The 23,627-nt window shown below is 43.0% G+C and overlaps 1 protein-coding gene across 2 annotated transcripts in view; it reads left to right on the forward strand.

The window, feature by feature from the left end:
* mtrex (Mtr4 exosome RNA helicase) overlaps nucleotides 1–23,627 on the forward strand; it is a 167,301-nt gene that overhangs the window by 19,742 nt on the left and 123,932 nt on the right. For both annotated transcript variants that reach the window (XR_014620366.1, XM_084326549.1), the window contains exons 6-11: nucleotides 3,050–3,224; nucleotides 7,250–7,340; nucleotides 11,882–12,006; nucleotides 20,054–20,152; nucleotides 21,282–21,399; nucleotides 22,797–22,928. Coding sequence is in view for 1 of the 2 variants with exons in the window: in XM_084326549.1 (XP_084182675.1) it covers nucleotides 3,050–3,224; nucleotides 7,250–7,340; nucleotides 11,882–12,006; nucleotides 20,054–20,152; nucleotides 21,282–21,399; nucleotides 22,797–22,928 (740 nt within the window). In the remaining variant the exon portion in view is untranslated. The remainder of the gene's footprint in view (nucleotides 1–3,049; nucleotides 3,225–7,249; nucleotides 7,341–11,881; nucleotides 12,007–20,053; nucleotides 20,153–21,281; nucleotides 21,400–22,796; nucleotides 22,929–23,627) is intronic.

A 23,627-nucleotide genomic window follows, 5' to 3' on the forward strand; every position in this document is an offset into this window, starting at 1 on the left:
AGAGCAGGGGGAAGAGAGGGGCGTTTGGCTTGGGCTAGAGCCTAGAGGGTGTAGAGAGAGAGAGAGATGGGTGTTTGGCCTGGGGCTGGAGGGGGTAGAGAGAGAGCGAGAGATGGGCGTTTGGCCTGGGGCTGGAGGGTGTAGAGAAAGAGAGAGATGAGCGTTTGGCCTGGGGCTGGAGGGTGTAGAGAAAGAGAGAGATGGGCGTTTGGCCTGGGGCTGGAGGGTGTAGAGAGAGAGAGAGCGCGTTTGGCCTGGGCTACGTGTAGCCGCCGTTAGGAAGCTTGGAGAGGGGAATGTTGGAGTCGAAGACGCTTGCGTCACAGCCTCGGAACAGGAGCAAAACAAACAGTGCAGCGTGTAGCCTACCGCACCGAAGTTCGCGTTGGATGAAGATGATCAGGTCGGAGACGTCCGGACTATCCACGTTGGTCATCCATCCCCTGTCAGGTAAGGTTTACTTGCGCGTTTTCAACGTTATCTAAATACGGTTCACGTTCTCCTTGCTCTTTATATCGGCTGCACGTCTTCCTTCATTGAAACAAAACTCCATTAGCCGCTCTCAGTTCCGCGTCATTACTCCTCTCACGTCTCCTGTCTCACGTCTCACAAGGCCAACCCACCACCGTCTGACGTCTCACCTCTTATCCGCTATCAGAGCCTGTATGCGCGCATCCGAAATTGACAGTCATAAAGGGACAGGCGCACTTTTACCAGGCAGGTTAAAGCCGCTCTGTTACAGTCCTCAACTAATAGTAACTCTTCACATGCACACAGTATTTTGGACAGGAGAGGAACACTCTCAAACATGCATGTGTCAGAATCAGAAAGGTCTTTATTGCCTTAAGTAGTTAAACGCATACAAGGAATTTGATTTGGTCGATTGGTGCGGCATTAACGGCCAGACAATTACAGTAGAATAAAATAAAAGGTAGAACAAGATAAAATGAGTATAAACTAAATAAAAATTAGAAGTAGAATAGAATTATGAAATAAAATAGGCCAGAGCTGTACAACGGTGCAATATACTTAAGTAAATACTAAGTAAACTGAATATTCTGTTCTCGAGGTTGTTACTCAACCTGAATAATGATAAAAAAAAAGGTGGGGGCGCTCCAGTAGCACACCACAGTGCGCGGAGTTGTGAAGCGGTCGTCCCGGGTTCGTTTCCCAGTCCCAGCGACCATTTGCCGCATGTCTTCCCTACCTCTCCTCCCGTTCTCCCTCTCTCCCTCTATCGGTCCTGCGTGGCCAGAAAAAGCTGAAAATGCTATAAATAAAAAAAGAATAAAAAAAAGAAGGTTGTATTTGTTTGCTTGTAAATAGGGATGCACCGATCCGACTTTTTAAAGTCCTGATACCGATACCTGGGCTTTGGGTATCGGCCGATACCGAGTACCGATCCGATACCCATTGTTCAATTAATAAACTGTATGCCTCACTGTGTGGAAGAGACTGGGTTCATTCTTTTGTGCAAGGCAACATCAGGCTTGACTTAAAACATTACTTTCCTAACTTAGTGAAACTAAATGTAACAAATTAACACATAGATATAATTGTACTGAATTGTTAATTATTATTAAAATATTTGTTTTAATTACCGTAATTCCTCTAATAGTAACCGGGTCTCAAATACAAGCCGGGTCTCTATTAATGGCCGGGTGCGCTCTTGAGCTAAGCAATTATAAGCCGGGTTACTAATATACTGAGCTGCATACTGAGCTAGTTACTTGATTTCACTTTGAAAACGTTGAAATGACCAGTGACCACCTGTAATTGCACTGTTTACTATTTCATACAGTACTTGGTTTCAATAAATTAACCCAGTACATTTTACTGGGTTCAAACTGACACAAAATGTTGATTTATTCATTATGATCCGTTTGAAAATTTTAAATATAGGCCTCCCTCTTATACAGGCCTCCTCCTAATACAAGCCTGGTACCCGCTACAGTTGAAACAAATACAAGCCGGGGTTACTATTAGAGGAATTACGGTAATTGTCTCCCGATACCCGATCTACCTATTTTTGTCATATCGGGGCCGATATCCGATATAAATATCAATATCGGATCGGTGCATCCCTACTTGTCAACACATGAAATCACGACTGACCTATTGTACTCCCACGTCCTCCTCTCCCGGGTGACTGACCTATTGGTAGACACTTTAAAGGAACGAGGAAAATAGAGGTCACTTTAAGGAAAGAACTGATGTGGTTCTTGTATAGTATTGTTTAGAAATAGCAAGTATATAAGGGCGGTCAGGTGGCGTAGCGGAGATTGCGTTCGTCACCAACCCCGGAGACGCTAGGATTCGCCTGTTCGAATCCAGCTCACAGCTCCGGGGTTGTCACCAGCTTGGCTGGCCGTTCACACTAATACAATTGGCAGTATTAGAGGGTGGGAGAAGCTGGCGGGGTGGTTCCGGGTCGTTGTAAACAGCGACTCCTACAGTTCGGTCGGGGCGCCTGCTAAGCGCGGATAGGATCTAAGTGGGATAGTGGGATCCTTCCACACGCTACGCCCTCTCAGTGAGAATCCGCGCTGCCAGGTGAAAAGAAGCGGTTGATTGGCTAGACGTGTGTCGGAGGAAGCACGTGGTAGCCTCCACTCTCCCAGACCGACTGTGGGGGGTAAGTGCGCAGCGACCAGGAAGGGGATTGGCAATTGGCATAACGACTAACATTGGGATGGGAGAAAATCGGAGGAAAAAGAAGGGGGAAAAAGATAAAAAAAAAATAAAAAAAAAAGCAAGTATAGCATAAGGATATAGAGTAAAAACTGTATATTGTATACTAGTGTACATAGGACCCAGTGCCTTAATTCGTAGCTAACATTGTATTGCATTATCTCAGCACTTTAACATGTCTATTTTATCATGTCTATTTTATTACCTGTTTATTATGTCTATTTTATTATTTAGTATTATTGCACAATCAAAGCGGGCATGTCCACCCGCATTTCACCTTATGCCCTGGTATATATGTGACAAATAAACCTCTTGAATCTTGAACCTATTGTGCTCCCCTGTCCTCCTCCTCTCACAGGTACGCCATCGCTCTGGCCCTGAGGGAGAAGCAGAGGGTGATCTTCACCAGCCCCATCAAGGCCCTCTCCAACCAGAAGTACAGAGAGATGTACGAGGAGTTCCAGGACGTCGGGCTGATGACCGGCGACGTCACCATCAACCCCACCGCCTCCTGCCTGGTCATGACCACGGAGGTAGGCTGTAGCTACATATCACCCTCAACCCCACCGCCTCCTGCCTGGTCATGACCACGGAGGTAGGCTGTAGCTACATGTCATCCTCAACCCCACCACCTCCTGCCTGGTCATGACCACGGAGGTAGGCTGTAGCTACATATCACCCTCAACCCCACCGCCTCCTGCCTGGTCATGACCACGGAGGTAGGCTGTAGCTACATGTCACCCTCAACCCCACCGCCTCCTGCCTGGTCATGACCACGGAGGTAGGCTGTAGCTACATATCACCCTCAACCCCACCGCCTCCTGCCTGGTCATGACCACGGAGGTAGGCTGTAGCTACATGTCACCCTCAACCCCACCACCTCCTGCCTGGTCATGACCACGGAGGTAGGCTGTAGCTACATGTCATCCTCAACCCCACCGCCTCCTGCCTGGTCATGACCACGGAGGTAGGCTGTAGCTACATATCACCCTCAACCCCACCACCTCCTGCCTGGTCATGACCACGGAGGTAGGCTGTAGCTACATGTCACCCTCAACCCCACCACCTCCTGCCTGGTCATGACCACGGAGGTAGGCTGTAGCTACATGTCACCCTCAACCCCACCACCTCGTAGGGCTGCACGATTTTGGGAAATAATCTAATTGCGATTTTTCTGACGGATACTGCGATTGCGATTCAATTTGCGATTATAACAATAAAAAAATTAAGCAGCCCCACAGAGGTTTATTGTAAAATGCGGCTTGTATCTGGCCTACGCGGTCTGTCTTTTCGGGACACTGAGCCTGAAAATGTTTCTTTTTACCTGGGAATCGATACCGGTACCCAACGGTACCTCTTTTTCTGTACTTTACTCTCCTTCTCTGAAGTCTAAACTTCACAACACACAATCTAAAACCCCTTACCTCCCTCTCCCAAACCGATCTTGTATCTCAATGGGACTTCCTGGTTAACAGTATTCTAAAAGAAAATAACAAAAAAAACAGTATTATTCACCCTTGTAGTTTTCAAAAATAGCTTTACAAACCATTTTCTTAAAAACCAAAAGCGAATGACTCATTCTTAACTGTATATCAGCTAAGTGATGTGATGGTGAGGTATGAACCGAGGTATATATCAGTTGTCACTGTGGACCAGGTGGTGAATAAGGCACAACAACGCCCCCTCAGGCGCCTCCAGGGATAGTTACAGGATAGTTCCAAGACTTCATGCATCAGAAATACAGAAGGACTGTTGTTGGACAGTGGCTAGTTCTAGCGGAAGCCGAACTAGAATGGAGAAGTAAAACAAACTCCTTCCCTCCACTAGTCTGAGGGTCCACCTTTGGCAAGTGTTAATACCCTCTCTAGCCTCCCTACCTAGGGATACAGGGTGCCACACTGCCTTGTGTGTGTGTGTGCGTAGGGATGCACAAAGGCTAAGGGAGAAAACCCTGAAAGAAAACCGCACTGCCTTGTGTGTGTAGGAGTACACAAAGGTTAGGTCCTCACCGACAATGGGGTTACCTGTAAGGCAGCGTTTCCGTTAGCCGGTAATTACCGGTATTTGACCGGCAAAATCTGGTGAAGTCCGACATATCTAATCTCTCCGGTCATAATGTCCGGTGAAAATAATTCCCTCTAAACACAATTAGATTATTTGAATTGTATTAAAATAGGCTAAAATTAAATAGCCTATGCGATGAACGAAACAATCATTACATTTGTCGTTGCTTCACCAAGCAGCCGGTCAATGACATCCTGTGTCAGCGAGCTGGCAGCTGATATATTTACGTGAAGCATGGCTTGGCAGGGTGCAGTACTCCAATTCAGCCATTGGCAATTCAGCTGTTGGGTGGGGGCGCTGCTGTCACCGCTGCTCTGCTCTGTCTGCTCCTGCTCCATGCTTCACGTAAATATATCAGCTGCCAGCTCGCTGACACAGGATGTCATTGACCGGCTGCTTGGTGAAGCAACGACAAATGTAATGATTGTTTCGTTCATCGCATAGGCTATTTAATTTTAGCCTATTTTAATACAATTCAAATAATCAAATTGTGCTTAGAGGGAATTATTTTCACCGGACATTATGAGCAGCAGCACCAAGTCGTTGGGAGGTGGAGATATACATCACGGCGCAAACCCACGATAATGTTGCCGTCTCTCTGCCAAATTTCTCAGTTCTTCGCTTGATATAATTAATACAAATGTCCAATATAACGGAATTCGTTAGCTCATAAAAATGTGATTATAACAGACTGCTGTTTATTAAGGTCGGGCAGACTGCCCACCGACACCTCAAGTCGGCAGCAGCACGCAGTCTCGAGGGACTTATTTTATTTGGAATATATTAATGACTGTATATACGCAAAAGTAGTCTAGTTTTAAGTTAAAATATTATAAATGCCTTGATGATGTCATTCTTTATATAGGCCTATCAATTGTTTTTAAGCTCAATAAACTCTGACCGGAATTTATCCCATTTGTCCGGTAGATTGAAATCTACCGGACACTCAGACCTGCAAAAAAAAATTCTAACGGAAACCCTGCTGTAAGGAAGGGCATCCGAGGTATAAAACGAGCTACAAACCAAAAATGATGACTTCAGTGGCGTTTTTAAATCGGTTTTCATTTGTGAAAATCGTCCTAAATCATTCATTCGAATTAATCGATAAAATCGATTAATCGCCCCCAGCCCTATGATGATGTTATCTGTTCATTTGACCACTTAATGTAAAACAAAATCCAAACTATCCGGTTAACCTTTTTTGAAGGCCCTATTCAGACCTTGTGTTGCACTTGGCGGATATGGTGGAGCTGCGATGATGATTGTGATTAGTGCACTGCAACCCTGCCCGAGCCCGACGCGGCCCTACCCGACCCGACGGGGTTCGGGCTGGGTAGGGCTTTGTTTTTAAATAAATAATTCGGGCTCGGCCGGGCAGTGCCCTCTTTAATTTTTTATTGCGTCTTTTCTTTTTTTTTGCGCGCTCGCTATACTCGTATAACTAGGGTTATAGGATAACCTTAAGTTTCTGTTTAATTTTCGCGTAACGTAGTGCTGTCATCAGAGAGTGAAAGCCTCGTGTCTGAGGAGTCAAGATGTATTAGTTAACAGATAAAATTGGATGTAATACCGCAGCCTGGAGGGAGAACTCGAGGGGAGCGCTGCAGGTGGATGATGAACAAATGAACCAGACCGAAGTGGCATAGGTTGAAGTTGGAATATAGCCAGTTGGCGAACGTTTTAATTTGTTCTTGGATGTATGTAGCCGGTTGGCAAAGTTTTGTTAACGTTGTTCAACGCGTTGCTGACATCAACACAGCGAAGTGGTGAGTCTGATTATTATTATTTGCTGGTGTGTTCTGTTGCGCTTTCATTATATAATAAATGTTGCTGTGCTCGAAATCTGATTTCTGTTTTCTGTTTGTTTGTATAGTGACTGAGTAGGCTATTGTGTCGTGTGTGTGTGTGTGACGGTGTGTGTCAAAGAAGATTCCATATAGCCTTCAAATACGTTTTACGAGGCTGCCGTGTGAGTCAACGCGAGCTCTGGGAAATAGAATTTGCGAAAAAGGCTATAGAATGGTTGTTAGTTTTCAGCGTGATATGTGTTATTTAGTTAGACCTATTGGACATTTTAGTTTTTGTTTAATATTAAACAGTATTAATAAACTAAAATAAAAATTGTTAATATATAAACAGTGTTTAGAATATTTAAAACAAAAAGATTATTTAATATTTGGCTATATAATTAATGTTTCTTTAGTTTTCACTGTTATTTAGGTAGACCTATTGAACATTTTCGTTTTTGTTTATTTATTAAGTTCATATAAAACCGTGTTTCGAATATTTAAAACTAATAAAAAAAAATATATTTTAATAATAATAATAATAATAATAATATTTTTTTCTGGTTTTCACGCGGGCTAGGGATTAAAATATTATTTACAGTCAGGCTTATTTTCGGGCAGGGCCTGAAGTTCACGGGCTCGGGCTGGGCACGGGCTTCATTTCAAGGCCCTTGCAGACCACTAATTGTGATCTGCTCCCTGGTCAGATCCTGAGGAGCATGCTGTACAGAGGCTCTGAGGTCATGAGGGAGGTGGCCTGGGTGGTGTTCGACGAGATCCACTACATGAGGGACGCAGGTATGTGGAAGCTGCTGTCCACCGGTACACACACACACACACACACTCACACACACAGACACACGCTCACACACACACACACTCACACACTCACACACACTCACACTCACACACTCACACACGCACACACTCACACACACCTACTGATCAGCTATGGTTCACACAGCAGACTCGATGGTGGAGCATCGCGTAAACCTTTTTAACTAGTTCAGAGTGACGGAGCAAACATCGGAATTCCACGTGACGGGAATAATAACGTAATATTTGTATTATAGTTGTTGAATGGACAATCGGTGAAAACGAGTTAACGTAAATGATGGGCAGATAGATAACGGTTTGTCGGTTAGCCAGCCAGCTACCCAATATTACAGGTGCTAGCTGACCAGCTAACGTTAGCCTGCCAGCTACCTAATGTTACAGGTGCTAGCTGACCAGCTAACGTTAGCCTGCCAGCTACCTAATGTTACAGGTGCTAGCTGACCAGCTAACGTTAGCCTGCCAGCTACCTAATGTTACAGGTGCTAGCTGACCAGCTAACGTTAGCCTGCCAGCTACCTAATGTTACAGGCGGTAGCTGACCAGCTAACGTTAGCCTGCCCAGCTACCTAATGTTACAGGTGCACTGCTAGCTGACCAGCTAACGTTAGCCTGCCCAGCTACCTAATGTTACAGGTGCTAGCTGACCAGCTAACGTTAGCCTGCCCAGCTACCTAATGTTACAGGTGCTAGCTTACCAGCTAACGTTAGCCAGCCAGCTACCCAATATTACGGGTGCTAGCTGACCAGCTAACGTTAGCCTGCCCAGCTACCTAATGTTACAGGTGCTAGCTGACCAGCTAACGTTAGCCTTCCCAGCTACCTAATGTTACAGGTGCTAGCTGACCAGCTAACGTTAGCCTCCCAGCTACCTAATGTTACAGGTGCTAGCTGACCAGCTACCTAATGTTACAGGTGCACTGCTAGCTGACCAGCTAACGTTAGCCTGCCCAGCTACCTAATGTTACAGGTGCTAGCTGACCAGCTAACGTTAGCCTGCCAGCTACCTAATGTTACAGGTGCTAGCTGACCAGCTAACGTTAGCCTGCCAGCTACCTAATGTTACAGGCGGTAGCTGACCAGCTAACGTTAGCCTGCCCAGCTACCTAATGTTACAGGTGCACTGCTAGCGACAATGACCGAGTATAGGCTATACATTATCCCGCTTATTACATGGCTAACTTACTAACAATATACCTAATTCATTTTACACCATCGACAAGACGAGATCAAATGCAGACTCAGTTCTGTTCTGTCGCTTGCAGCCGGCAGGTCTGTGGTCTGATTGCACTGATGACTGAGTGCAGCTGTGCATATGTTGTGCAGCTTTCATGACTGCGATCTAAATGCTTGATTGCTCCCCGCTTAGATGTAGTGTGTGTCAGTGGGCTTGATTGCGAACAGCTGTGCACAGCGGTCATTATTGCTCGGCAGAGGTCAGTTATCGAGTAATAACGGACCTCTGACGAGCGCTATTGACCAATCACAATCAAGCATTTCGGCGAATGTGAAAACGCCATGTAATAAACATATTTAACTAGCAGTACTACTACTCTAAGAAAAATAAATAGTCATAGGGAAAGCTATTACCCCTCAACTTCATAAAGTCTAAATGTTCTTTCTTTATTTGTTTTCTTGAACTGAAAGACATTTGTAGAACTCTTTAAATCATTCCAATTTTATGCCACATACTGAAATACACATCTGCTTTAACCTCTTTAATCCTAGCCCCATTTTAAGAAAATCCGCCTAAAAATACATAGCTGAGTAAATGGAAGATTGCTCCACTTCTACAAGGTCCATTTGCATGTTCTTGGTATCTAGGGACATCTATGGATCTTGGGGAATGTATTCCCAGTGTCAGAAATATCGTGTCTGTTACTAGGCTTGAGTAGATTGTAATGAACCAAAGGAGAATATCAACTCTATATATATTTTTTTTCTCCATCTTTTATGGTGAATAACACCATGCTAAAATTGACCAGACATGAAAACTGAGCTCATTCAGCTCCTTCTCAAGATCACGTGTACAATGAAGAAAGAAGAAGATTATTAAACAGAAGGTTTTGTAGATACAGTACTGAATTCTGCCATGGAATATAAACTAAATTAAAATAGAAGCACAATAGAATATAATAATACAAATAGAATCACGTTTGCATGTGGGTTTGTGTTATGCTCAAAGGGCAGCCCGAGCTAAGGAGAATCATCAGTACAGTTTAAAATCTTGATACATTTCTATTCTGTAGTTGAGATGCTTACACCCTTAACCTGTTGAGCTCTAGCCCTATTTTCTGAAAATCCACCTGAAAGTTCATGCCCAAGTAAATGGAAGATTGCTCCACTTCTACAAGGTCAATTAGCATGTTTTTGGTATAGGAACATCTATGGACATCAGGGAATGTATTCCCAGTGTCAGAAATATGTTGTCTGTTACTATGCTTGAGTAAATAGTGATGAAACGGAGGAGAATATAAATCATAATATTTCTTTGCATCTTTGACCACCATGCTAACACCATGCAAAAAAAGTGCCGGTGTTCAGATTTTGCTCATTTAGCACCTTCTTGAGATCAAGTGTAGAAAAAATCTTAAGCAAATGAATAAAGGGAAGATGAATAACCGGAGGATTTGTAGATATAGTACTGAATTCCACCTGATGGACATGTACTATGTACCTGTACTACTATTATTTATTATTTATATACATAATAGAACTGCTCCACATGGTTTTTAATATATTATGCTTTAAGTACTGTAGTTTTTTTTTTTTTTTTTTTAATCTTTTCCCCCCTCCATTTTTCCTCCGATTTTCTCCCATCCCAATGTTTAGTCGTATGCCAATTCCCAGTCCCTTCCTGGTCGCTGCGCACTTACCCCCCACAGTCAGATCATCTGGGAGAGTGGAGGCTACCACGTGCTTCCTCCGACACACGTCCAGCCAATCACCGCTTCTTTTCACCTGGCAGCGCGGATTCTCATCGAGAGGGCGTAGCGTGTGGGAGGACCACACTATCCCCCTCAAGTCCTATCCGCGCTTAGCAGGCGCCCCGACCGAACTGTAGGAGTCGCTGTTTACAACGACCCGGACCCACCCCGCCAGCTTCTCCCACCCTCTAATACAGCCAATTGTATTAGTGCAGACGGCCAGCCAAGCTGGTGACAACCCCGGAGCTGTGAGCTCGATTCGAACAGGCGAATCCAGCTCACAGCTCCGGGGTTGGTGACGAATGCAATCTCCGCTCGGCCACCTAACCGCCCTAAGTACTTTAGTTTTAATGTAGTTGGTGTTTTTTTATATAGTAGTCTTTTTATTGTATTAACAATTTTTTTTATATATAGTGGTGAGTGTCTATGTATTGTGACTGTATGTTTGTCTTTCAACCACTGCACAAATGAAATTCCCAAAGGAAAATAAAGTAATTTGAAGTTGAATTATAATCCATTTGAATTATACATTCAAAATTGAATTATGAAGGGGCGGCTGATTGGCGCAGTGGGCAAGGCGCTCGCCTCTAACGCAGGAGACGCTGTGTTCGAGCCCAGCTCTCGGCGTTGCTACCGGCTGGCCGGTCGTTCATACTAACACAATTGGCAAGTGTTAGAGGGTGGGAAAGCCGGTGGGTGGGGATTGGACGTTGTGGACAGCGACTCCTACAGGTCGGTTTGGTGACGCCGGTGCGGCGGAAGCAGGAAGTAGCGGGGGCAGCGTGAGCCTCCCACACGTTACTCCTCGCCACAGAGTTCGAGCTGTCTGGTGAAAAGATGCGACAGGCTGCCTCCTCGTGTACCGGAGGGGACCCAAGTGATGCAAGGCTTCTGTCCTCACTACAACCGGCCAGTGGGAGGCATAGTCTAGCAACGTCAAGACAGGGGAGGGGAGAATTGGATACACGAAATTGGGATGGGAGAAAAATAGAAAATGGGGAGAAAAAGTGGATAAAAAAAATTGAATTATGAACTATAATATTATGGCCAAGTCATACATCTGTGCATAGGGCCAAATCTCCTCTTTCCAATGGCAGTGTTAAATCGGGATTTAGTCATTTCCTTGCGTTTTTACGATAAAAGAGAGATCGAATTTGCATTATTCGAGAAATTCTTATTAAAAAAATTTTAAATCGGTAAACAAACGTACACTTTGACTTGCTGTTTGGATATGGTTAGGGTCTTTACTCTTGGCTACACTTGAAAAAGAAACGCAACATTAATTGGGGCACCCTAGGGCTTAACTTAACCCTTTCACTGCCGCACTACCAAACGGTTAACCCTTTCACTGCGACAATACACATCAGGTTAACCCCTTTCACTGCCACACGACAGAAGGTTAACCCCTTCACTGCCACACTACAGAAGGTTACCCTTTCACTACCGCACGACAGCAGGTTAACCCTTTCACTGCCACACAACAGAAGGTTAACCCTTTACTATCACACTCTACCGACGGTTAACCGGTCGTGTGGCAGTGAAAGGGTTCATGTACGATGATGTGTTGTGTGTTTCCAGAGCGCGGCGTGGTCTGGGAGGAGACCATCATCCTGCTGCCCGACAACGTGCACTACGTCTTCCTGTCGGCCACCATCCCCAACGCCAAGCAGTTCGCAGAGTGGATCTGTCACCTCCACCAGCAGGTAGCACCTCCACCCGACATTAACCCTTTCACTGCCACACGGCAGCCGGTTAACCCTTTCACTGTGACAATACAGAAGGTTAGCCCTTTACTATCACACAACCGACGGCGATGCTCCATCATTAGCACCATTAGCTCCGCGGATGCGGAGCTAATGATGGAGCATCGCCGTCGGTTGTGTGATAGTAAAGCGTTAACCTTCTGCCGTGTGGCAGTGAAAGGGTTAATAATGCCCTTAACTCAATCAGCGCCTAGAGGGCGCTGTTTACCTTGTGGTAAGAAGGCCAGCGCTTTAAAGAATAGGGGTACGTGGCGGTGTTTGCAGGGCTAAAAACTATATTAAATATTATAGCTATGGATCTAATAAACACGTCGATTGTCAGTGAGTTTCTTCCGGTCAACATGCAAAAAACAGATAATTTTTTCATACATACATTTCCGTTTTATACCGTGGTGAATATGAGTATGGTTTTAGAGTGATCCTGTCTAATCTCAAGAAACTCCAGCAAACCGCACTTCAATGCATTTCCTTAGAAATCGTGCCATTCCTCGCTTGATTTATGAATCATTCTGAAATAAACGCTAGATTATCGGTATTATGTTTCATCATGCACGCACGAAGGGGGGGGGGGTATATGCTTCGAGCGCCACCAACGGCTTATATTACACAGTACATTACAGACACACGCTCCGATGGTGGTGAAAAAATCATCTGATCAACGCAAGATTGGTAACATATTGTCCTTACCTAGTCTCTGATGTACTGCAAAAAGAATAATCCAATTCCTGATCGCCATTCCAAATATTGATCGCGGTCGTCTTTCCAAGTTTATGCACCAAAACACATGAATCCACGGTGCTCCCAGTGTCCCCAATCTGTGTGTTATAACGTTAGTCATGCCCAAGAAGGAAAACCCGGACCAGACTTCTTAGGGTGCTTTCACACCAGAGCTGTTTAGTCCGGACTATCGGACCAGAGTTCGTTTTCTCGCATAGTCCGCTTTTTTTTGGGGTGGTGTGAAATTGAATGCTCAGTCTAACTCTGGTGCGGACCAAACATGCAAACTCCGCCTGAAGACGTAGTTCTCGGTTCGCTTCATCGGACCAAATGCGGACCAAATATAGGAAGTGACCTGATAAACTGTGCATCTTGGGTAGACGGAAACAAAACAAACACAGCGGTAAACATGTCTCGTGGACAGATGTGGGTGAATGACGAGGTGAAAGCCCTGATAGAAATATGGGCAGAAGACCAAATTAAACAGCTACTTGTGGGCACTCATAAAAACTATGCGATGTACAAGTTGTTTAGCGAGAGGTTGGTGGTAATGGACTTCAATAGAACAATGGATCAATGCCACAAACTTCGTCAGCAATATATTAATAAATAAGCAGAGAATTAAATTAGATGTCCATAACATTTGTGTTTTTAATTAGCATAGCCTAAATAAATATGAATTCAAGAAGTTAAATACTGAATTAACGACATATTTATTAACAGGCTGAAAGTTAAAACGAAAAAACAATTAGACTATTTAATATAAGCTAAACACATTATTATCGTTATTATTGGTGCCTACTATATACACTATCAGATGTCTGTCATAAAACGATAAAGCAGACAGAAATGCGGGAACGTTTTGATTATATTTAAAAGGCGTTGACATTGAATCTATAGTTTATTATCGTGGCTGTCAGATAGACTCATTGGTTGCTCGTAATGTGGGATAGAGAGAGATATCAAGAGAGAGATAGACCGGTCTATTAAAAATAATTAATTAACAGGAACAATTTCAATAAATAACGTTAGTTGGAGATGATTTGTGTGTGTGCTAATTTAAGGCAGTCATAGCCCCTTTCGTGACTGTGATGCAAGCCTTGCATCACAGTCACGAAAGGGGCTAAGGCAGTCAATGAGTTGTGCTCTATTCCATATAAATCTATAGTTTATTATCCGCGTCAGATAGACGGCCAGTGTCAGTTGGTATGATGACCTGGCTGGACGTTATACTTGGCACAAGAAAGACCCACATCCAGCCCGAAACATATCGTTGAGTCTTTCGAAGATGAGACCCATCAGAAGGCATCACCAGCACCGCCTCCGGCTCGCAGTCACGCACACACTAGGGCTGTCTTAAATACTTCGAAGCTTCGAAGCTTTGTTCGATGGCACAAGCTTCGAACATTAAAAAAAAAATCGAAGTTTAAAAAAATAAAATAAAGAATATTAATATTTTTTTCAAAAAAGAAATTTTTCAATTTTTTTTTTTTTTACTTCGATTTGTGTGTGTGAACTACCCATCCCAGTTAGGACAGCCGAATCCCGTCCAATCTTTCGCCGTCGACTAAAGACTCACTTCTTCAACCATTATCTGAAATGATAAAAAAAAAAAAAAAATCTAACCGTGACTAACCTTACTGTCATGCACTTGTCCTAATAAACTAACCTGCACTGTAACACGCAACACTTTGATAAACATTGTTACTCAGCTGATAGAGTTGTACCCTTCTTGCTGTCTTGTCGTACAGAACTTGTAAGTCGCTTTGGATAAAACCGTCAGCTAAATGACTAAATGTAAATGTAAGTGTGTGTGTGTGTGTATGTTCGTGCGCGCGTGCGTGTGCGTGCGTGTGTGTATGGGGCCATTGGGTGGGGCCGGGGGACAAATACACTGGAGGAAAGTAACCCAGCTCAGCACTGCCCAAATTATATCATCACTATTGCCTGTTTGAAGGATATCATGCTCAAACACATATACACCTACATGCCTTGTAGAATTCCACACATAAGAAAGAAAGATACTGGGATGAATAAACAAAATAGGAAATAAAATGTAGAAATGCATGCAATACATAAATAAATATGAATCTCCATATATGAAATGGAACATTTAGATAAGGTGCTACTGAGATGTTTTGGTGAGTTCTTTGTTTTTTTGTGGAAGTTGCCCTTCTTAAAAATGCATGAACATTCACTGATAATTGGTCTGTAGTGGAGTCTACAAGGTCTACATTGCCGGACCATGTAGAATCCGGACCTTGTAGACCAGGGGTGGGCAATTATTTTTCCCGGGGGGCCGAATGAGCAACTGAAAATATGTTGGGGGGCCGGGCCAAAATTCCAAACTCAATTATGCATAACATACATTTTATTTCTATATAAAAAGCAGTAAATGGCATTGTTTTGACCCCTGGTAAGAGTGTATGTTATTATTTGGCAATTAAAAGGTGAGGTTAGCTTTCAAAAATATCATTTATTCAAATAGAATTTATTTCCAAAATGATAAACAAAATGTGAAACATTAATAACAAAGGGCATTTTGAGTTTCATATACTATTGAAACAAGGATTTTCTTAGCTTTCTAAAGACATCACATCATCTTATAGCAAAAATAAACAAGACATGTCACTGAACTGTGTAAAGAAAAGTGTCCCAGTTTTGTAGCCTTTTTTACTTTACATGCCTATATTAAACATTTAATGTTTTCAGAACTGTGCAAAAAAAAGAAAAAAAAAAGATCAAGTGTCCCATTTCACTTGTTATATTTCCACATTTTAGTGTTCTTCAGTTCTTTTTTTTTTCATTCAGTGTGAGAAATCCAGTCTCTGTTGAGCTTTAACAAGTCCATCAAAGTCAGGTTGCATGTCTGAGGTGGAGATGCGAAGCACAGCTGCCAGATGTTCATCAGTGAGAGAGGGTCTGTACCTGGACTTGGTAAACGTCATGACTGAGAATGTCTGTTCACATATGTAGGTGGATCCAAAGAGAACCAACATATTCTGAGCATGTCTCCTAAGCGTATACTGTGCGTGTGAACGTTGACATAAAAAAAAAAAAGTAAAAAAAGAAGAAGAAAAAAAATTATTATCATGTAATCTTTCGCGGGCCGGTCAGAATCATCCGATCCGGCCCGCGGGCCGTACAATGCCCAGGTCTGTTGTAGACTGACATAATTCTGTGCATAGTTTAGTCTACACAGGCTATATTTCAAATAATCAAAATCTTACTTCATTCATCTTAAACATTCTTGATTTGGGGGATTGGTAGTTCCCATGAAATCTGAAGTTCAAACGACAACAGCGATCCACCTTGAATTAAATCACACAGCCGAGTGAAACCTTGTTGGCTGCGTCACAGTCACGAAAGGGGCTACTTAATTAATTAATCCAACCCACTTTATTTATAGAGCACATTTAAAAACAACAAAGTTTACGAAAGTGCTGTACAAGTCCCACAACATAAATAAAAAAAAATATGTAAAAAAAAAAAAAATTCGAAGCTTCGAATTAAAATCGAAGCTCGGCCCCGAAGCTTCGATTGCCAAAAAAAGCTTCGAAGGTCAGCCCTAGCACACACACGTTAGGGCTCGTAGTCACGCACACACATTTCCACTCTCTATTGTGTCCAATAGACGAGCACCCTTTTCGACCGTGTGACATTGTTCAGAAAGTTTGGTGCGCTTGACAAATTGCAATGTGAACGCAGACGAACCAAATGAAGAATGCAACAATGTTGCAACTTCACCCCCCGAACCGCACAGAGTCCACACCGAGTCCACCAAAACTATATCGATCTAATGATGTGCAATACCGGCCGCAAGGCGTTAGGCGGCGGTATTGGCCGTTTGCGATCTCGGAGCCAATGACAACATCAGGCTGGATGGATGAATTATGAATGGATATAACTAATAAAAGAAATAACGATTAAAACCCGACTTTTCTCGTGATTGGCGCTCAACCACAGGTGAGATAACCCGACTTTTTTCGTCATTGGCACTGAAACAGTTAATGATACTGAAGTGAAAGTATGATTTTATCCTTTTATTTTCTATTACCAACGCCTCAAGTTTGAGTCCCTAATCTCGTTGTATGCAAGTATAATGACAATAAAGTCTATTATATTATATTATATTCTCTAGAAGTCAGATTCGAACTTGTGATGTCAACCATGAATTCTGGAGCCGCTACATAGACAATGAATGTGAGACCGATTTTGTGGAACCTGGAGAATGTTTTTGAGTTTTTATATCCAAGTGTTCTCTGTTCTGAAAAAGAAAATGTAACCATATACCAGGGGTGTAAAAAGTACCCAGAAATTATACTTAACCCTTTCACTGCCACACTACAGAAGGTTAACCCTACTGACGGGTAGGGTTAACCTTCTGTAGTGTGGCAGTGAAAGGGTTAACCTGCTGTCGTGTGGCAGTGAAAGGGTTAATGCCCTTAATTATACTTAAGTGAAAGTATGGGTACCGTCTCAAAATCTTACTCAAGTAAAAAAGTCAGAGTATCTGGCTAAAAACACTGAGTAAAAGTCAAAAAGTTTCTACTTTTAAATGTACTAAAAAGTCAAAGTAAAAACTTTTTTTTATACTGCGGCAATGAAATGTTCCGTTTCGTCCTCATCACTCATACTATCATTTGTGTCAGGGGTGTAAAAAGTACCCAGAAATTATACTTATCATTAAGTGAAAGTATGGGTACTGTCTCAAAATCGTACTCAAGTAAAAGTCAGAGTATCTGGCTAAAAACACACTTGAGTAAAAGTTAAAAAAAAGTTTCTACTTTTAAATGTACTTAAGTACTAAAAAGTAAAAGTAAAAACTTTTTTTCTGACAGTCTATTCTTCTGATAGCAGGTGTTTAATCAAAGATCCCCGCTTTCTAGTCTTGCACAAGTACCAATCATCATGGGTGTGGGCAGGCTCATTTTCCATTGATGGGGATTTGATTGGCTGTTTTTAAATAAAGTGCGGCCGCAGGATTAATAACGTTAACGTTAGTTTGGCCAGAGAAACAAATATACTAATTAAAATGGTTGGACCTGCGAAATTTGTACTTTGTACTTTGTAGGTCTATATTTTTTTGTAGGTCTGTATTTTTTTCTCTGAAATGTAATTGAGTAAAAGTACAAGTATACAAACCTAATACTACTTGAGTAAAGTACAAATCCCCCAAAACAGTACTTAAGTATTGTAACGAAGTACAATTACTCAAGTACTTTACACCCCTGGATGTTCCCATACTGGTGTTGTCATCAGGGATGTACCCATACTGGTGTTTAATATCACCAGGCGAAGATAGCAGAAAAACTGATGTTCTGAGTCTATATACTCTTCATAAACACTGATGATCTGAGTCTATATACTAGGGGTGGACGGTATGGTCTAAAATTTATATCACGGTATAATTTGAAGCATAGACGGTAACGGTATATATCACGGTATCAGTGTTTCTGTTAGAATAATTTTTTTTGCCTGATAGGCAGGCTATATAAAGAATGACATCCTCAAGGCATGTAGATTTATAATATTTTAACTTAAAACTAGGCTACTTTTGCGTATAAAGTCATTATATTCCAAATAAAATAAGTCCCGAGTCGAGACTCCTGCTCCCATTGCAAACAGCGGGGCTGGATTTTGCTAGAAGCATATGTAGCTGCAGAGCCGCAGAGCGAATTGAATTGAATAAGAATTGAGACAAAGGTGCCACTCATCCTCAGCTTTAAGAATTGACAATTGTGTCAACAAATTGACACATGTGTCAACAAATTGACACATGTGTCAACAAATTGACACACAAAATGCTTAGAGACGATGGGGGTCAGAACGGCGCAAGGGTGGGGGGGCGCTGTTTGACGGGCCTGTGACCAGACCTGAAAGAGCCCCTGGCTCTGCGGCTCTGCAGCTGTATGCTATTCGCAAATCCACTGCTGCAGCCGTCCTCCCGGCTCCCGCTGCTGCCGTCGTTATCATAACACTACACACATATCGTAATGTTTACAGCAAACTGTAGTTGATCACCAGGTATGTTTTATTAACGTAGAATAATTCATATAAGAAAAACGATAGGGAAATATCTTACCTTTCTCCACTGGTTAAAAATGGCAGGAACTGAAATTGAAACTTGCTGTGCGCCGCGGTGATATGTGTTTATTATGAAATGACAATTGCGTGTTGACACGCCCACTGCGCAAAGCCTCCTAAACAACTTTTTCCAGTTTGCACATATCTATTATCTATGACTAATTCTATCTATTTTTAGGGGCAAATGCGATTGAAATAGTCGCGCTGTGGTTACATGACGTCATTGCTATTTTAGAGCTGCCCTACCGGTTACACGGTATAGTCAAAATCCATACCGTAGAGCAAATTAATACCGTTTATACCGTATACCGTTTATACCGTCCACCCCTACTATATACTCTTCATAAACACTGATGATCTGAGTCTATATACTCTTCATAAACACTGATGATCTGAGTCTATATACTCTTCATAAACACTGATGATCTCAGTTTATACTCTTCATAAAGACTGGTGGACTGAGTCTATACTGTTCAGAAAAAGAGGTGGATTGGATCAGTACTTGGTGTCACCAGTGATGAAGTGGTGTGGTAACCAGTGATGAAGTGGTATTTTATTTGATTAGAAACATAAAACAAGTTTAAAAAACAAAAAGGTAAATAGTCAAAGACTATTTCCATACAATAAGTGTTCGAGAAGGAACAGGGGGAAGTAAAACAACTTATCAAGCCCTGCCCCTTCCTTACAATATTTTACATTATAATTTAATTTAAAAAAAAATTATATAACTAATAATGAAAAATAAAATAAAAGTACAGTTTCTTTATATATCCAAATGAGAAAAAATATGTATTAGGCAGTCACATTACTGCTCAAGCTCCTCTCTCTTATATGTGTCCATAAGTGCTTGTTTATAGCTACTTTTAAATGTATTGATATTTTTGCTTCATTTTATACTCGCCTCCAGACCATTCCAGAGTGATACCCCACAAACTGCAATGCACATACTTTTAAGATCTGTACGTACCGTAGGTTGCTTTAAAGCTAATGTCCCTCTAAAATTATAAACACTCTCTCTAGCCATGAACATTTTTGAATGTTGCTTGGTAATTTGTTTTTTATTCCCAGAAACATAATTTGTGCAGATTTGAATTTTAATGTTTGACTCTTTACAGACTATTTGTGTGATCTAAATCTAAATATGATTGATGATTAACCGTCCCTCACCGTTGTCTCTCCACAGCCGTGCCATGTAGTCTACACGGAGTACCGCCCCACCCCACTGCAACACTACGTCTTTCCAGCAGGGGGCGACGGACTCCACCTGGTGGTGGACGAGAACGTAAGGACACTGATGATCCCTGTGGCGTGTGTTTGTGTGAGAGAGACGGGACAGGTCAAAGAGGAGGCAGACTCTGCTCAGGCACGCTATGCTGGCACCGTTAGCCCCATGACCCTGTGTGGTTGTAGCGTTTGGGTCAAATACTGATGATCAGTTGATGTTTCTATCTGTCACTTTTAAAGATCCCCTACTATCCTGTTTATTTATGGTTAACTTCTCTTAGAGGCATGACTCTACAGATTGTTATTTGTGACTTTGACTATACAGACTGTTATTTGTGACTTTGACTATACAGACTGTTATTTGTGACTTTGACTACAGACTGTTATTTGTGACTTTGACTACACAGATTGTTATTTGTGACTTTGACTACAGATTGTTATTTGTGACTTTGACTACAGACTGTTATTTGTGACTTTGACTACACAGACTGTTATTTGTGACTTTGACTACAGATTGTTATTTGTGACTTTGACTACAGATTGTTATTTGTGACTTTGACTACAGATTGTTATTTGTGACTTTGACTACAGATTGTTATTTGTGACTTTGACTACAGATTGTTATTTGTGACTTTGACTACAGATTGTTATTTGTGACTTTGACTACAGATTGTTATTTGTGACTTTGACTACAGATTGTTATTTGTGACTTTGACTATAACTTGTCACCAGAGCCCCTTTTTCACATTTTTCTCCTGGAGAGAGGGAGAGCTTCCCTGTACTTCCCCGATGTCTGAATTACACGTGTGATGTCACTACTCTGTGTGAAAGTCACTCATGCACCTTCACCAGTCTGCTAAACAGAACTGCTCGCTCGCCTGTCTGTCCCCGGTGGTCACATGGTGTGGTTCTTGTCCCCCCCTGGTGGTCACATGGTGTGGTTCTTGTCCCCCCCCTGGTGGTCACATGGTGTGGTTCTTGTCCCTCCCCGGTGGTCACGTGGTGTGGTTCTTGTCCCCCCCTGGTGGTCACATGGTGTGGTTCTTGTCCCCCCCTGGTGGTCACATGGTGTGGTTCTTGTCCCCCCCTGGTGGTCACATGGTGTGGTTCTTGTCCCCCCCTGATGGTCACATGGTGTGGTTCTTGTCCCCCCCTGGTGGTCACATGGTGTGGTTCTTGTCCTCCAGGGCGACTTCAGAGAAGACAACTTCAACACGGCCATGCAGGTGCTGAGGGATGCGGGGGACGCTGGGGGGGGCAGCAGCGGGGGCAAGTGGGACCCCAGGAAGAAGGGAGGCACTAAAGGTGTGTATCTTTACCCTACCTGTGTGTGTGTGTGTTATCTTTACCCTACCTGTGTGTGTTATCTTTACCCTACCTGTGTGTGTGTTATCTTTACCCTACCTGTGTGTGTGTGTGTGTATCTTTACCCTACCTGTGTGTGTGTGTGTGTGTTATCTTTACCCTACCTGTGTGTGTGTTATCTTTACCCTACCTGTGTGTGTGTTATCTTTACCCTACCTGTGTGTGTGTGTGTGTTATCTTTACCCTACCTGTGTGTGTGTGTGTGTGTGTGTATCTTTACCCTACCTGTGTGTGTGTTATCTTTACCCTACCTGTGTGTGTGTGTGTTATCTTTACCCTACCTGTGTGTGTGTGTGTATCTTTACCCTACCTGTGTGTGTGTGTTATCTTTACCCTACCTGTGTGTGTGTGTGTTATCTTTACCCTACCTGTGTGTGTGTGTGTGTGTGTTATCTTTACCCTACCTGTGTGTGTGTGTTATCTTTACCCTACCTGTGTGTGTGTGTGTTATCTTTACCCTACCTGTGTGTGTGTGTGTGTGTTATCTTTACCCTACCTGTGTGTGTGTATCTTTACCCTACCTGTGTGTGTTATCTTTACTCTACCTGTGTGTGTGTGTGTGTTATCTTTACCCTACCTGTGTGTGTTATCTTTACCCTACCTGTGTGTTATCTTTACCCTACCTGTGTGTGTGTGTGTTATCTTCACCCTACCTGTGTGTGTGTTATCTTTACCCTACCTGTGTGTGTGTGTGTGTGTTATCTTTACCCTACCTGTGTGTGTTATCTTTACCCTACCTGTGTGTGTGTTATCTTTACCCTACCTGTGTGTGTGTGTGTTATCTTCACCCTACCTGTGTGTGTTATCTTTACCCTACCTGTGTGTGTGTGTTATCTTCACCCTACCTGTGTGTGTGTTATCTTTACCCTACCTGTGTGTGTGTGTTATCTTTACCCTACCTGTGTGTGTTATCTTTACCCTACCTGTGTGTGTTATCTTTACCCTACCTGTGTGTGTCTGTGTGTTATCTTCACCCTACCTGTGTGTGTGTTATCTTTACCCTACCTGTGTGTGTGTTATCTTTACCCTACCTGTGTGTGTGTGTGTTAAACTTTAAACTTTATTTGTATAATTTCATACAAGAATTGCAGCCCAAAATGCTTCACGACACACAAATGAGCGTAAAAAGATTGGCATATTTTTTATTAAAACCTTGACATTTTTTTAATAGATTTCTGTCATTAAAATCTATAGAAACGATTGTAATAGATTTCTGTGTTAACTGGGGCCCACTTAAATCGGTTAACTTTCATCCATATAAGCCTCTCAAATTCCGACATTTCTTGACAGAACCTGTGTCTTTGTGTGTGTGTGTGTGTGTGTGTGTGTGTACCCAGGTCCTTCCAACGTGTTCAAGATCGTGAAGATGATAATGGAGAGGAACTTCCAGCCTGTCATCATCTTCAGCTTCAGCAAGAAGGAGTGCGAGGCGTACGCTCTGCAGGTCTCCAAGCTGGACTTCAACACCGGTACGTACGTGTGTTCGGGGGAGCACTTGTCTTCCACTTAGACATTGGTTTGTGGGCGTTGGCAGCTGAGAGAGTAAAGTCCAGGATCTAGCAGCAAAGCGGGGTCGGGATGTGGGTCCTGGGGGCGTCTATGCCTTCTACAACGCCGTTCGGTTTCCGGGTTCCTCTGATTGGCCACTAAGCCCACGTGACCGCGCGCTAGCACGCCCCCCTTATCGCCCACTCTCACGCTGTGAAGCGGAAGCGCCAGCGAGGCGGTGGTTTCTCCCCGGCTCCGTGCGCCGCTGACTCGGTCCAGCTCCAGCAGCAGCGGCCGTTTTCCCTCCGAGGCGGCTCGTTCTTATTAATTATCCCCCATTGTTCAGGTCGACATGGTCGCACAAACACCCGTTGGAGTAGTGGGGGAGAAATGAATGAATGAAAACTTTATTTAACAGATTGCAGAATGGGTACAATACAGTACGGCGCAATACACACAATTGTTAAGGGGATGCAGACCAGAGAAAGACGTTTGTCTTGTTTACATCAGGGTCCCCCATTTTCAATTCATATCGACATTTATGACATGTACACAACATGCATGACATTAACATGTCTGACGAGCACAGAGTTGCCAGTCGATAATTCTTGTTATTTAAAAATATTCCTCTTCTTCTCCCCCACTACTCCCCCACTACGACTCGGGCTCCTCATAGGGTG

The sequence above is a fragment of the Notolepis coatsorum genome (genome assembly GCF_963971535.1).
Source record: "Notolepis coatsorum genome assembly, chromosome: 12".
Classification (NCBI taxonomy): domain Eukaryota; kingdom Metazoa; phylum Chordata; class Actinopteri; order Aulopiformes; family Paralepididae; genus Notolepis; species Notolepis coatsorum.